This window comes from Prenolepis imparis, unplaced genomic scaffold (assembly GCF_030444845.1).
Source record: "Prenolepis imparis isolate NDT839.2.m4 unplaced genomic scaffold, iyPreImpa1.0 SCAF_15, whole genome shotgun sequence".
NCBI classification, from domain to species: domain Eukaryota; kingdom Metazoa; phylum Arthropoda; class Insecta; order Hymenoptera; family Formicidae; genus Prenolepis; species Prenolepis imparis.
In genome coordinates this window covers 273603-290699 of record NW_028141173.1, presented here as the reverse complement: position 1 = coordinate 290699, position 17097 = coordinate 273603, and the positions used below count along the sequence as shown (strand labels likewise).

At 28.2% G+C, this 17097-nt stretch overlaps 1 protein-coding gene across 1 annotated transcript in view; it reads left to right on the top strand.

Annotated features, from left to right (window-relative positions):
- Nucleotides 1-281: 281 nt before the first annotated feature.
- Nucleotides 282-17097, top strand: part of LOC145945797 (trissin receptor-like) — a 44505-nt gene continuing 27689 nt past the window's right edge. Inside the window, exons 1-3 of the mRNA XM_083054957.1 lie at nt 282-508; nt 1214-2321; nt 13492-13667. Coding sequence (XP_082911083.1) covers nt 2203-2321; nt 13492-13667 — 295 coding nt within the window. The 5' untranslated portion in view covers nt 282-508; nt 1214-2202. The remainder of the gene's footprint in view (nt 509-1213; nt 2322-13491; nt 13668-17097) is intronic.

Here is a 17097-nt window from a genome sequence, read left to right as displayed (position 1 = left end):
TCTCTCCCCCGCGGAAATGAATCGCGACGATAAATCTTGCCACCTCGATCGCGTTTCGTGCATAGAAAACGCACGTGACGAAAACTCTCCATTTCTTTTTTTCTTCGCGCGATTTCTCTCTTTTTTGTCGAGACAACGCGCCGCCAAAGAGGGTTTAAAGGGGTGAACAACGGCAGAGGGTGCAACGCCTGCGCGACGCACAGATGCTCGTGTTTGTGTGCGTTCGCGTTCACGGGGTACCGACGATGAATGAGTCGCCCGGTGCCTCAGTGCCGCGCGAAATAGCGAAGCTTATCCGTGTCTGACGCTGCCAGGAAACGCGACAACAGCATCGCCTCGCATCGAGAAGAAATGTGCAAATTTAATTCACATTTCGCAACTGCGATTCGTCAGTCGATTCGATCACACTGACATTTTTTTGCTCTCGTAAAACACAAAGTTCGAAATACGATCGTACGATTTCTATAGAAGCTCTAATTAATATACCGGTTTGATTTTGCAAAAGAAGGTATAAATTGCATTCGTCAATTTGATTTGTATATTTATTTCACAAGTATAATATTGCTTCGATTATCGATACATTTTTTCTTTTCGAAACTATTAAAAATGCAAGCGATTTTTTATATATCGTGGGACTGTCAATTACTTAAATTATTTGTCAATTTATATAACTGCATTAAAATTTTTTGCTGGATAACTTTAATGGATAAAAATTGTGAATTTTTTCAAATCGCAGATTTATCAATACGATCCCGGTCAGAATTAATGAGAAATTATATTAATTAAATAGAGGGAAAAATTTCGGAACTTTGTTAGATATAGACAAAAAATGATTAATTATTTTATATCGATCGTCAATTAGTTTCGTCATTTTTAATCAATAGATACAAATTTTGATTACTTATTTAATAGTATTTCATAGTGATTCTTTTGCATATCTACATTTTTAATCTCTCTTTGCTACTTTTCGGAAGCTGCATATAATAGAATCTTAATATCATATTTATATTCTTATGGATATTTTAATATAATGTATGTGTATAAAAGTGAGATATATATTCTTCGTAATAATTTATCAATCGACTTATTTTTTAGTTAAAAGTTTAAGTAAAATTGTTCTATTTTTAGAATTATAATAAAATTATGAGATTTTAATTTTCTACATTCGATAGACTATCTCATCCGTTTATTAAACTATGATAAATTTTTATAGAAAATTGATAAAAGTTTCGACAGTTTGATATGTGACAGAAATAAACGATTCGCAAAAAACTTAAGATGAGAAGTGTGCTGTTGATACTGACGTCAATAATATTCTCCAATAATGTGAAAGTTTTAACTTAAGAAAGTGACTGAAAGTAATAAAAAAAAGTTTCGGTATTTTCAAGAGTTACGGATCACAAAATGTCATGTCAAATGCCACATTATTGAATCTACAAACTATTCGTATAAAATGGAAGATGTCATATATATGTATAATCTGTCATTTCGACTTACGTGCAACGATCAAATTATTTGTTACGAGTTTCCGGTGTTTGCAAGGTCAACCACTTCGGATATAAAATGCGTAGAGGACAGATTTATAAAGAAGCCTCTTACTACGTTCAAGACAAATAATCACGTTCGAAGGACAATGCGCGAAATGGTATATAATCTTATTATACGTCGTTAATCATTCTTTCTTGATGTCCTTTTTCTGATATGAATCAAAGTGTCTCTCGCGGTTACAAATAAGTAAGAAGAAAAGAAAGAGAGAAAAAAAACTGTACAAAAAGACCTATTAATGAATTAATGAAGGATTTGCATTATAATGACAATATATGCGTAATCTCATTTAGTCAAGAGTGAAATAAATTTACACGGTGAAACAAATTAAATCATTACTGCAGTGCGCGTTAATGCAGTATATACGAAACTCGACTCGAGTCTCGACGTGATAATAAGACAGTCGAGAAGATATGAGGAGATTTTAATCTTGAGGAGAGGTATGCTTGTTTCATCCGCCGCGCTATTTGTCGACGGAAGAAATTCATTAACGCGACTTCGCGCTCGCGTTCATCATTATTCTTCTGCACGTTGCAACGCGGCGGAGTGCATCGGCGACAAATTAGCGGAACAGCCGATGGCAAAAACGCGTGAAAAACGAGGCTGCAACTGTCTCTTATCTGTTGTCTTCGCGATCTCATAATTTTCTCCTACACCATGAACATCTTGATGTATATCGTCCAAAACGAATACCAAGAGTCGTCGAGGGAGATTGCGAAGCAAAATGCTCTAATGGCACGTACGGAGATTGAGTTTGTCAATCAGGACATGACGAAGTAAGTAAAATTCTCGAGTAAGTTGTAGTTGGAATTTATGTCGGCAAAAATCAGATTTTTAACTTTTTTCATTTTCTGCGTCTATATTCTTTGTGTAAGTTAAGTAGTTTAAATCGATTTTTCTCCTTACCTCTGCATATAATTTGAAATTCCGACGTTTATTACGTATTCTAACACATAATTTCTTTATAAATCAGATTCCGTTCTCTCTTATAGAAAAATTGTGAAGTGCAGCTTTTAATCTTTTGTTAATCTGAAGGAGGTCTTTTTATAATGTTATTTTCTTTTGAGAATTCATATTTTCTAATCTTTTTGATATTAAAATTAAAAATGTAGTTGTTATTTTGTATTTTACAGTGCGTTTTATATCTCTCGATAAATGTCCATAAAATTAATAACAGTACTTAACGTTCACATATATATCAAAAGCTTTTGTAATTACATTACAAATTTTTCAATATAAAAAAATATTAATTCTATGCTCTTTTCGAATATTTGACCATTTGTAAAAAAAATATGTATATATAAATTTATATACATATTTATATATAAAATACACAATATTAAAAAAGATAAATAGATACAAGACACAGATAATAAAGAAAGACAATTTATCGATAACATTAAACAAAAAGATGATTTTTACTTTTTACTATTATTTCTTGTTTTTATTGATGTGTGTATTGTGTTTATATGAGAATAGAAATATATAAAAATATTATTACATGTCGGCCTGTAAAAAAGCAATGTTATTTTATAGAAAACCATTGTGTCATGGCCGGATTTCTCGAGCTTACGATTTCTTTAAATGTTTTGTGTTTTTATCTCGATTTTATTTCTGCAAAAGTTATCGAGTTTTTCGCGAATCTATTTTATGGAATTTTTTTTATACGAACTTTTTACTCAAAATAGTTTATTTCCATTGATTACGTGTATCGGGCAATTACATCGATAAATTGCCCCCAACCCTCAAACAATAAAATAAAAAATATATATATAGCAAACAAAAATAAACAAATATAAACAAAAGCAACGTTTTTTCTTATAATTTTCTCTATTATATTATATCTATTATATTTTACTATAAATATACGGACGTAATTAACTCTCTTTGCCATTTTTTGTTGCGTTGAAAGTTGAAACTTTGTTTTTCGAGAAATAATATTTATATTACAAGCATTTATTATTGAAATGGGATAAAATAAAAATTCATTAAATTAAATTTTATGTGACAATAAAAGTAATGACAATTTATACGATATTGCTGATTATATTATTTCATGTCAGAAAGCTAAATATCTTAATTAATGGATATATTCGTGTGATTCGTCTGCGATTTTATTTCGTCGAATTATTATATGTCATACTATATATTTGGAATCGAATTTAGGATAAGTTACAACAGGCAAATTATGTTTTTAGAAAAAATTTATGATGATTGTTATGGTGATCGGGGGGGTTCTGAGAGGATCGTATTTTTCCTACAGAATAGGATTATTAGATCCTGAAATCTAACGCTATTCGCAGGTTCTGTGGAAGATTAAAGTGCGTAATTCGAAAACTGAAAATGGAATGCTCAAGACAATCACATGTATATTTCCTGTTAGAATCCGAATTTAATTTCTGCGAACCGGGAGATATAGTTATCCAATAGTACTCCAACTTTTACTCTTTTCATCACTTTTATGCTTTAAGCTTTAAAACTTTTCTCCAGAGTAATTTTAGATACAACTTCTTGAAATGTCAAAAATTAGTGTAATAATACGTGAGTGATACGTTGCAGAATTTATCGAGTTTGTCTTGCGTAAGCAGTAGATAAATTTTGACATTTCAAGTTTCATCGGATGGACAATTCGTTAAAACGTCAAATGTGATACGCCCAATTATTTTTGTCCATGCATGAAGATATCAGAGTGATTTACTTTTCGATGTGTGTGACAAGCGATACTTTATACACTGAGTTATTAAAAAAAAAACAACAAATCTAGATCTCTGTCTAAACAATTTTAATTTCTCAATAGCATTATAAATTAAAGCTTAATTATCGAAATACTATATCGTCAATTAGTGACTTTTACATCAATAATTGCTAATCAAATAATGATTGATTATTTGCGTTATTAAATCAATATAAATATTACTACTATAAATTCATGTACATTATTAAATTTATTAATTACATGAAAATTAAACTAAATCACAGACTTATAATAGAGACTCTTATCAGTTTTCAGTGTCATTTTTTTGCGTTTCTTTAGTATCACGTTCTAAATTACAAAATATGATGACTAACAATATAAAATCGATAATATTGTACGAGATGTCTCAAGAAGATAAATTTCACTAACAAGATTCTACTCTTAACAGAATTTAGGGCTGAATTGTTCAAGATGAAAATTGTATCCTAGAAGAAGGTTCAAGGTCTAAACATCCAAGCATCCGAGAATTTTTAGGGATTTCAGGGCCTAAAAATGTATATACAATATATATATATATATATATAATATATATATATATATATATGTATATATATACATACACCTATTATACACCTATAATATATATGTGTGTGTGTGTGTGTGTGTGTGTGTAAAAAATAAATATTCAAGAGTCTATAAAAACTTGGGGATAAAAGAAAGGATTGATGAAAACATTCACTCGTCAGAAAAATTAAAAGCTATTTGCAAAGTACAAATAATTTAGCTGTGAAAAAACATTATTTTAATTGAAATGTAATTTCTTTTAATAAAAAACGAAAAGAGAGAAAGAAAATGAAAAAAACATAGCATTACTTGATTAATACATCCATTCCAATGGATATATTTATTCAATATATCCATTGTTTTATAAGAAATGAATGTTAGTATACTAAAACAAAAAACTTTAATATTTCTTTTCAAATCTCGCTATTCCTTTCATCTTTATCTTTATAATAACATTTTCTATTATTCTAAGCAAGAATTTTGAACGTTTCTCTCCTACTTTACATTTAAAAAAATTTTTGCATTTTTATATAATGCAAAAATTACTAAAATAAATTTTACCACCTGTATTTCCTTCACATATTTTACGTGGCAAGTTTTACTTTGGCTAGTTGTTCACGGTAAATATATTTCTCGCCGAATTGCCCGAGTTTAGAATTAATATGGCTAATATGCTTCCCAACTCGCCAACTCCTGCTTTACTTTCCCGACTTTGCTTACGCCGGTTTTCCGCCAGATGAATTTAATTACACTACATTTTGATGGAACAATTAGAATTCAAAGATCCATTAATTATCTTGGTGCGGTGTGCAATTAATTCCGCGTATACAGTTTCAATCATTTTTATAATAACTACGAGATTTTTTGCGTCTAGTTTCCATGCAATGACATGTTCTCGATTTGCATCATTAATGATCAAAAAATCTCACATATACATATACACCGACTGTGCAATCTTTGGCATTAAACTTGGAATAACTTTATTCGTGAGATAATTTCGATTCTTTTAACAATATATACAATTAACAAGTGAGAGAACACTGAATGTATAACTTCCTTGCACAGGGGAATGCATTTATTCTTAGATGCTATTAGCAAAAAAGTGCTGCTATTCATGGAAAAAATCAACACAAACTGATGTGATTGACGAAAATCAGCGTTATGTTACCAGAATACGTACTGTGTCTGTCGGATTGATTAAAGTTAGAGTGCGCTCGACTATCATTGAAGCCCGAATCCGAGAAAATCCGAACTTCTTTCTCTATTGCTCTGCTTTTTGAACCGCTTTTTCTGTATTCTAATTTTTTTTATTTCTCTTAAAAATCGCGATATAGAAAAGTTACGATCGGAATTAGCGATTCAATCCTGCAAAAGAACAAAGGGAAATCTGTGTAAAAAGAATACGCGACTTGTGACGAACACCTTGCAACTTCCGACAAGTCAACAAATTTTGTAATGGACTTCGTAACTTTTTTCCCGTAGACATCGGCCTGATAATTAACGAGAAAACTCAGCCTTGAGTGTAATTAGTCGCATTAACAAATAATTGAGATGGTGGTTGGAAAAAAATACGTACATTATAAAAGCGCTTCATAGAAGAAAATAACGCATTTTTTTAAATAATGCAGTTTTTACGTAATGTTATTTAACAATTATATAGAAGCAGATAATGGACTTGCCTCGAAAAGGCAAACAAATGCTGTGAGATTGCTTTTTCTTTTTTTTTTTTTAGAAAAGTTTTTGCTTATGCGCTCTTTAATCCAACCAACGTTTCAATATACCAAAATAAAAATCTGTATTGGACAAATTCATATATCAATATGATGTCATATTAATATGACGAATGCCTATAGCAATTTTTCCCGATCGCTGACAACTTTGACAACTAAAAATACAGTTGGGGAGGGAGTGTCAAAGAGAAGAATTCTCTTGGTTATTTTACACCATAAGGGGATGGAAAAAAGATATAATCGTGAGAGAGTTTGCGAGATCGCTTTATGATTCCTTTCGATAGCTATCGTACGTCATGCGCACCGAGATATGTATAAAATAAAGAAATACTTGTTTTCGCGCGCATTTCGCACATCTTCAGTTTAATCTATGTGTCTCTCTTTGTACTCGAAGATGTACTTAAAGAAATAATAAATGCAAAAGTATTTCTCAGAAAAAGTCTGATGCATAGATCTACGATTAAGATTAATTTTTGAAATTAATTAAGTATATAATATGTTCAAATTACATATATTCAAGTACAATTTTTATTTTTTAATTAAGATGATATATAATGAGAGAGATATCAAATATTACTAAAACAAATTATTCAGGTCGGGAGTATTTAAGCTTCATTATCAGATAATTATTTAAAGTTGACGTTAACCTGAGTTTCATTCGGATACCGACGTCACATAATTATACTAATTATCTGTAAATTCATTTAAAAATTACACTGAACGTGAATAGAAAGCATAATTAAAGTAATTATATTGACTTCCATGAATCACAAACTAAATTCAAGCGGATAGAATGCAAAACGATAGAATGTCAATAAATTGCTGCATAGAAAATTGTAATAGTCACTGTAGCGACTATTCAAATATTTAAATTTGCTTACATTAACGAGCTAATTTCTTAACAATGTATACTATAAGCTATAGCTATAGTAAAAAGCACTCATTATTACTAATAAAGTGGTGCAATTTTTATTTTATATTTTATGTTATTATGAGGCATTTTCTTAATCATAGAAATTTTATGCGCTATACAGATAATTTGATTAAAAAAAATTCATAATTTTTTAATTCAGTAATTATAAATTTTCTAATTTTAATCTTTTTTCTAAAAAAAGAATATAATTTATAATTGTTTTATTTTTGTTTAAATCTCTGTACATAAAATTATTTTTTTCCGATTCACATTATTATTTCATCTAATTATTCGCTTGAAAAACATGATAAGTTTTTACGATGTATTAATTATTCTTACGATACGTGTTGTAGTCGTATGGGTAGTTTGTCTGTGATGGATATTACATAGAATGATATTACACAGATGGAATCAAGATGAATCAGCTTCTGTAGGATTTCAGTATGGGTTATGTTTCTAGAAGCTTAATTCGTCTTTTGGGGACATTATGCTTTGAGAGAATAAAACATCTAGAGATCAAGCTTTTTCTGATGTTTCTATTTCCAAATCAGTAAATTTATATTGCGAAGGAAAATAATTCATCAATGAGAAATATAATTTTTAAATAAAATAAAAAATAATTTTGAATATATTTATCTCTTATGAAAAAGAGAGCTTTAATATATCGTAAAGTATATCAAAAGTCAAAATATATTTATTTATAGTATTATGTAATATTTTCTTGAAAATATATAAGAAAAAAAAAAAGAATGCTGGATGTATTAAAAGAAAAAATAGTTGCATTTTTAATTTGTTTTGTATACAGGATGTGCTAAAAAATAGAGATAACAATTGTCTCTGAAAATCTATTCCTTAATACGGATTACAGAGAGAAATTGCTAAAGTGAGATATCGGTAAGACGTCACGAATACTAATGGTCCGGTGATCCATTTTGAATCAACGACATGGTGCTCAAAACAATCGAGCACTATGACAACGTTTCTCAGGATAGTCCAGACAACGCGACATCAGATCTATCGCCGTGAAAACAATATTCCCGACGGCGATGGAAACTTCGTGTCGCAAACTTTAGTGACACGAGGATACACGAATACTTTTGCACGCGAGAAAATAAAAGAAAAAATAATATCATTTCACTTTGTTGAGAGGAGTCCGGCCGCGAATCGAATGAGATTTATTTCTTCGTTTCACGATATTATATTCAACGAAGGGAGCAATATCTCCATAACAATACTATTTTCTTTCCATAATAATGTCATTTTCTTCGTAATAGGTGCGGGTAGATGGAGGAAATAAATCGATACATATTTCCGAATGTTAGAAAATGTTTGATTTCTACAAGTCCGCGATAAGAAGACTGATGCGATATTGGAAAACCATGATTGTATAATGATTACTATACATATATCTCAATTACTTGAAATCAAATAAAAGATAACCGATTCAAATGTAAGAATATTTGGATAATACATACTTTTTATTCAATACTACAAATTGTTTTCGTCAAACGAGGTAAAAATGTTACTTTTATCAAAAACAGCAATTATATAATCATCTCTTAAGCAACAATATTAAAAAACAAGTGAAATAGCACACACAAATATGAAAAGAATTCAATCTCTCGAGCATTCAGACAGATTTATCTAAAAATGCGTTAACTCGATGAGAGAAAATTGCATTAATTAATAAAACGACGAGATATAAGACACAGACTTAATGTGAAACACACACAAAGCTCTTTCGTCGCTAGAAAGAAAAAGCTAATACCAATGTGAATACTCAAACTTTTACACCTAATTAATGTATTAAGATAATGTAAAAGATAAAATTTATTCAAGAAGGTAAATTTTATATTATAATTATTTTAATATAATTTTTTACGTTTTTAACTCATCCATTTTGAGGAAACGAACCTACCTACAATCTATAATTCTACAAATCCGTCATCTCAAAATTAAATAAAAATTTATTACTCACCGGCACCGATGCGTAACAGAGGAGTTGTTGAAATCGAACGTTGTCTGCAACATATAAATATAAAATCCAAATTAATGTATAAAATCCAAAGTAATGCCGAAAATAATTAATATTTCAAGAAATTATTATTACTATATACGCGCCGAATTTTACATCAACTGAATGAATAAAATAACAAGCAGATATATAAATATGGAATAATTTATACAATCTTAAAAATAAATTTTGTTATATAAAAGACAGAGACATTTTAGAAGATTTATATAAAAGTTTCTTTTTCTCTGAGTCTCTCTTGTTTAAATCATTCAAATAAATAAACCGAATTAATGAGAAAATATGTGGAATAATTATTATTCTTTTTATTCAAACTTTTCTAGAACTTATAAAAAAGTTGATAAAAGTATTTGTCTCGAATTCTTTCTTATTTAAACAATTCAACAAAATATTTTAAATGAATTTATATATATGAAAAATTCTCGATAGATTCTCACACATACACACACATACACACATTGCTTGAATACAGATTAAGACTATCACTAAAAATGGAAAGAGTAAATCCCTCTTGATATCTCTTGCATTTACCATAACGGATTTTGTGGGCTTCTAATAAAAAGTTGAACGATAAGAAGCGATCGATAAAGCGACGTTTCACAAGATGGGTTTATAGAAAGATTATGGGATATTCCATTGAGAAAGAGAGAAATGTAACCAGATTTTAAATCTCCAAAGCGATGTTATGAATATATGTATAAATATAAGGAGAATATTACGATTATATTTTGCACAATGGAAACAGAAATAATATAAAAAGTGAAATAGTTTATTAAAGTAAAGATTGATGAATTATTTTTTTATTAAGATTAAATAGATAAGATATTAAAGATCTGTCATTTTTTAAATGGAAATTAGCAACAGTATGAGCAAAATATATGATAACTGGAATTGCAACTAATAATTAAAATTGTGAGTAATAATTCGATATACAAAAAATCTTTGTAATATTAAAATCTATTTTAGAAATCTTTAATAAATTTGGAATTAATCTTATTATTATCGGAAATATTTCAAGATACTGATAGAGCTTCGAATTATAAATTGCAATTAAAAAACTTTTTGCTAAAAGAAACAATTTCAAAAATGTAAAGCTTCATTCTTAATTTAATTTTAAGTTAACAGAATTATATAATTTATAGATTTATAAAAAGAAAAATATATATATGTATATATATTTAATAATAAAATATAAAATAAAAAATTATAAATATGAAAATTACATTTATTTAAGTCTCTGTTAAATTTAATTTTTAATTTTAATCAAATTCTTGAAATGTGTATCATATTGTGATATTCTGCATAATTTTATACAACTATATGAAAATTATATAAAGAAATAAATTAGTACAAATCTACAAATATTGACATATATTCAATTTAAATTGTTAAAAAGAGAAAATATTTAGTTAAAATTAATTAATTAAGAAATATTTTAATCGGCTCTCAATATTAATAAATAAATATTTAAAGTCGGCCAATAGAGCCAAGCGCGAAAATTAATTTTAATTTTTCGGAACTGTATCTCTTGGTTTGAGATTACAGAGTTCCATTGATTAATTAACCTCGAACTTACAACGGAAAAATAGGCGAGAAAAATATTGGTCCGAACTTTAAAAAACATCATATTTATTTATTAAAATTAATTAAGTTAATTAATTGATAAGTTAATTAGTTAATTTTTAAGTTGTATAGGGTAAAAATTGAATTGAGAGCATTATTAGAGAGCATCTTAAAAGAAAAAATAACATATAAATATATCGATATTACATATTTTGATTTTTCAATTTTTCGTTCGAACAGAAGAAACTTTAAATTACTTGCAATGATGAATCGATATCACGTAGCTCGTAAGTCAGGAATTTAATCCAAAGAACACTCAATATATTGCAAGTTAGAGAACTGCACAAGTTTTCATCGTATTTTTACTAAAGATTACAAAAAAAGAATATCTATCTTTGTCGCATTGGCATATATTTCGCGAAGACATATATCGAAATCAGAAATGTCATCAAAAAATTTTTTTAACGCAACTATTAATATTAAATAACATTCTTTTTGTCCAAAGACATATGTGAGATTTATTGCAAAATTTCTCTCATCATTGGTATTTCGGAAATTTGCTCGCAATACATATTTTATCCTTATCTTATTTTTAAAAGATTCAAATTAAGAACTTAAGATTATAAAATCAACAACGTGCTTATATATTTATTCCATATATTTTCTCGTTAATTCGGTTTATTTATTTGAATGATTTAAACAAGAGAGACTCAGAGAGAAAGAAACTTTTATATAAATCTTATAAAATGTCTCTATTTTATACATATCAAAAAATTTATTTTTAAGATTGCATAAAATTATTCCATATTTATATATCTGCTTGTTATTTTATTCATTCAGTTGGTGTAAAATAATAATAAGCATACATATATACGTATGGTTATGATAAACGTGCATAGAATAATATACAGAGTAATAGAATTCAGTTTCCATGGCTTAACTCGCTATCATCTTAATAGCAACACTGATAATAATGTATACTGTTAGTATACATAATAAAGGATGTGTGTGTGTGTAAATTTTATATGTATATATGTGTGTGAATCTATGTTGTGAAGGAATTCGTGATGAATCAATGATAATATATAAAGCAGATAAATTTCGATAAGTTGCAAGAAGAATAGCTCAATAAAGTAAGAGTAAGTTGTACTATAAATATAGAAAAATCGATTTAAATCGCTTGAATCCGTTTCCTAAAGAATCCATTACTCTATTGATTTCCGCGATAAGAATAATGTTTGAGAACTGCTGTTCTAATGTTTGCTGCCTCGCTCTCAGTATTACTTTCGCGTGAGTGTTCGAAATTCTTTCGCAATTAAAAGAATTCGATATCGTTAAAGTAACGAAATAAGAAATCTTTTTTTATTCCCAAATGTCAAAAGTTATTAACTAATTTAATTAATTCAATTAGCCACTAAGTAAATATCCACTTTTCTCTTTAATTAAATAATGTATGCGATTTTTTGTTTCTGATGAAATATCTACTATGCCAATTGTTTTCATTACAATGGAACTTCTATCAATGTGAATAAAACGTTTTATATTTTTATTTCAGGATGTTTATAAATACGCAAATTCTCGCTCCTTTCAGCATTCCACTGAATTTATTTATATATGTATATAATCGTGAAATCAGAGATCATAATCAATACTTATTGTTTGCTGTGCAATTCCAAGAAATATATGAAGATTCGATATAAAAAGAATTAGACGCGCGCGCCATATTCTTCAATTTATTTTTATGTTATGTAAAAGTTATATAAGTAAAGATGAAAGCAGTACGTGATATTGCTATAAAAACGATTTAACTCCCATTTTTTATATTTATATAACAGCAGGCTTATTATACACACAAACATTATATAGCTTTTTATAATATATGTATAACCTTTTATAAAACATTATTTTGTAGCGTTATATTAACTTCTTCGATTTTAATTTCAATTTTGCAAAACATTTATTCCCAGTTAGAGAAAATAAATTACCTCAATTTTGTTTTTTCTTCGTGTTTTTAATAAACTTAATTTATCATGTTGTTTTAAGAAATGATAGATGTAATATTTACAATTTTATTATAATGCTCGCGTTTAATAATGCTGTCATTACGATTATTTGGCATAATATACATTTTGAATTAAATTAAATTGAAATAAAAACAAACTTTTTCCGACGATCACTTTACCGCGCGTTATTATTATTATTATTATAATGTAAATATATTGTATATATATATATATATATATATATATATATACGTCTTAATTAATTAATATCATTAAAATTTTGTTATAAAATAAAAATGATAAATTGCGCTTTTTTTCGTGACACGATCCAACACCTTAAAGCATCGGTATTCTTTACGGTATATCATTGTATTAATCCCGACTAAAAAAAATATTAAGATGATAATGTACTATCATTATGACAAGTTTATTTTTTTTTGTTCCAGACTTCTCAGCGATCGAAATGCCGTCACTTATGAGATCAGTAACAACGAAACTTATTTAAACAACGAAACTCTCCTTTACAATGTGTCATTAAACGAAGATTATATCTTCGACAGAATTGATGTAAAAGTAATTTTTATTACTTTATACACTATCGTATTCGTCTGCTGTTTCTTTGGTAAGTCATTCAATGTCTTTGTATATCTCATAATTCTTTAGTCTTCAAACAATAATGCAATTGTTTGTACTTTTATTATATCTGACAATTATACATTAATGTAACACACTTTTAAGTTTAAGAAGAAAAAATGTTGATAGTGATTATACAACATGTATGTTCATATGTATGTATATACATATTTATGTTTCCTAAATATAAATTCTTTTTATTACATTTGACATGATTATAAATTGCGGAGTTATGAATATTTTTAAAAAGTATTAATCATTTTCAACATGCTTTGCAATATGCGCTAAATGCAAAATTAAAATCTTGTGCTTAATTATATTTCTAAGGAATATTGTACATAGCATGAATTTTATTTAAAGCAAAACAAATTAGCCAAAAATAATTGACATGTTGCTACTTTGGCCCGTGATGAAAATTGGAAGAAAAATAATTTTTATATCACTAAATATGTTTGTTATTAAATTTTTGTCCGTGTAGTAAATCGACTTACAATTTTTAATTTCTTCAAATCTTTTGTCAATTTCATATAATTATTTTTAAAAATTTTAATTTGTTACATTTTTAATATTCTATATTCTGTATTCGAAATTATTAAAAAACATACGAAAAAACATACATGTTATAAAATCGAATCTTTGCAATTTGCTCGGTGTTGAAGGTTTAATCTCGCCTATCAATTTGTTGCGGGTTTAATCAACGTTTATCTAGAATTAAAGTAAGGACTTGGCGTTTCATTGCGGAAGGCAGCTCGCGATTTCTTTTTGGTTAACGATGCGCATGCGAAACTCGTATGTCGACCCCTATTAAGCTGGCCCCACCATCAACGCCAAATAAAGTCACACCTATCGATTAATTTAGTGCTAATTATGTGCTAATTTGTTGCCGTAGTCCGGATTTTGTCGCTCAAACCGTTTAGCAGGAATTAACGTTTAAAGTGACATTAAGCTAGCCCCCTCCCCCCCCCCATAATGAAAAAAATGTATAGAATGCTCCGCGCCGTGTCAAGTAAAAGTAACTCTAAAAATGTGTTGATCCTTTGTTTTTGGTATCAAAATAATCTACAGACAGTGTACTAACCAAATAAATGCAAAACTGAATTTGTTGCTCGATTTTAACTATCAAAACGCGACGCTTTGTCGCCACGGAACACATACGTCGCGCGGAAATATATCATAAAATTGATAAAAAAATTAGTTGCTCGGCTGTTTTTGGTATTAAAATGATCTACAAACAATATGCTAACTAAATAAATGCAAAACCGAATTTGTTGCTCGATTTAAACTATTTAATTAAAGACTTTGTCGCCGCGGAACATATATGTCGCGCGGAAAAATATCATAAAATTGATAAAAAAATTAGTTGCTCTGCTGTTTTTTGTATTAAAATGATCTACAAACAATGTATTAACTAAATAAATAAGAAATTGAATTTGTTGCTCGATTTAAACTGATTAGAAACGAGACTTTGTCGCCGCGGAACATATGAGTCGCGCGAATTTATATCATTAAAGTGATAAAATAATTTGTTGCTCGGCTGTTTTGGGTATAAATATAATCTACAGACAATATACTAACTAAATAAATAAAAAATTGAATTTGTTGCTCGATTTAAACTAATTAAAAACGAGACTCTGTCGCCGCGGAACATAAGTCGCGCGAAAATATATAATTAAAATGATAAAATAATTTGTTGCTCGGCTGTTTTGGGTATAAATATATTCTACAAACAATAAACTAACTAAATAAATAAGAAATTGAATTTGTTGCTCGATTTAACCGGAGCAACTTCTAAGAATTTAATCCGTTCGCAATTAGCGCTGTTAATTTAATAGAGATTTTATTATAGAGACTCGATCATTAGGATATTTAATATTGAAAATTCTTAATTTGCTGTTCACGATAGATCATCATGAACATTTGTGGCTAATAAAAAGTTAATTTTTAATTTATCACTGAATTTGTAGCAGAAAGAACATTCGATGTTTGGCGAAATATATAGAAAATTTTTAATTGATGATATAAAATGTATAGATTGCGATGTGACAAAAGTTATATTCTAAATGCATGATAACAATTTCCAAATCAATTCCGCGCATATTGGCTTATAAATAATTTAAAAATTACATTTGGAGATGTTTTATACTTAAACATTTTATCTATGATATAAAATCTTAATAAAAATATGAAATGGTATTATTCTTTAAATTGCACGTTTCGAATGTACATATTAGAGAGATTGACAACAATCTCATCTGTATTACGTATTAGTATTATTCACAATTTAAATAATAAAACAGATTAATCAAGTTTCAATATTCGACTCATAATTTCGATTCAAAACAAACAAGAGATATGATGATATAAATATTAATATTCACATATCAATGCAATATTCACGAGAAACATTACGTATAGTGAGCAAACATGCACGCACAATGCAGTCCGAAAATATCACTATATAAAATATGAAATGAAAAAGATCCAAAAATAATCGATTTTAACAAAAATATTTATGTAAATAATCAGAAAAACAAACTATAAATTAGTATTAACAGTTATAAATTAGTATAACAAAATAACACAATGCGTTTTTTTATTAACGTAATTTATAACACGTTAGGTAATGTATCATATTTCTTTTTGGTCACTCGAGCATCTCGTAAATACTATAGCTACAGTTTGTTAGATACGCGGCAATAGCGTTGAACGAAACGCCGATCCCTGAATCGATTTGAAACGGCAATTTCTTTCGCTGCTCCCTGAAATTTATGCTCTCAATAAATGCCAACATGTTCGACATGATCGTGGTTTCAGATAGCCCAGACGAAAGATAAATTTTAACAAGATGCGAAAAAAGATCTATCCTCCACGAATATCTCTCTCTTTCTTTCTCTCTCTCTCTCTCTCTCTCTCTCTCTCTCTCTCTCTCTCTCTCTCTCTCTCTCTCTTATGTGAAGCTGTCAAAATACACGAATAAGTTAAGCTGATTATTTATTATAAGTTAATACAGCCATTTAATCAATTAAAACATATTTAGGAATCTAATACTTTTTTGTTGTTAACTTTACCGAATAAGTTTCTATAACAAGTTTGTGAAAAAATATTCTCAAAGAGAATCAAAGTACCTACTCACATTGTTTAGTAAGAAAAGGTACTGCTAATTTTTGCGACAGTATTTTTAAAACCACGCATGGTTTTAAAAATTCCGGACACGTTTCGCACTGTTCAGAGTGTATTAACCATACTAAATGATTAAATATCACTTATCGAATTACGGATATGCTGATGCGTACAATACAATCGTAATGCATTAAAAATGGCTTATAAATCCAAATAATATAAATAATATAAATTAATCATTATTTATTTATTATATCTTTTTTAAATAGATTAAATTTTTTTATATATAGAATACGTAT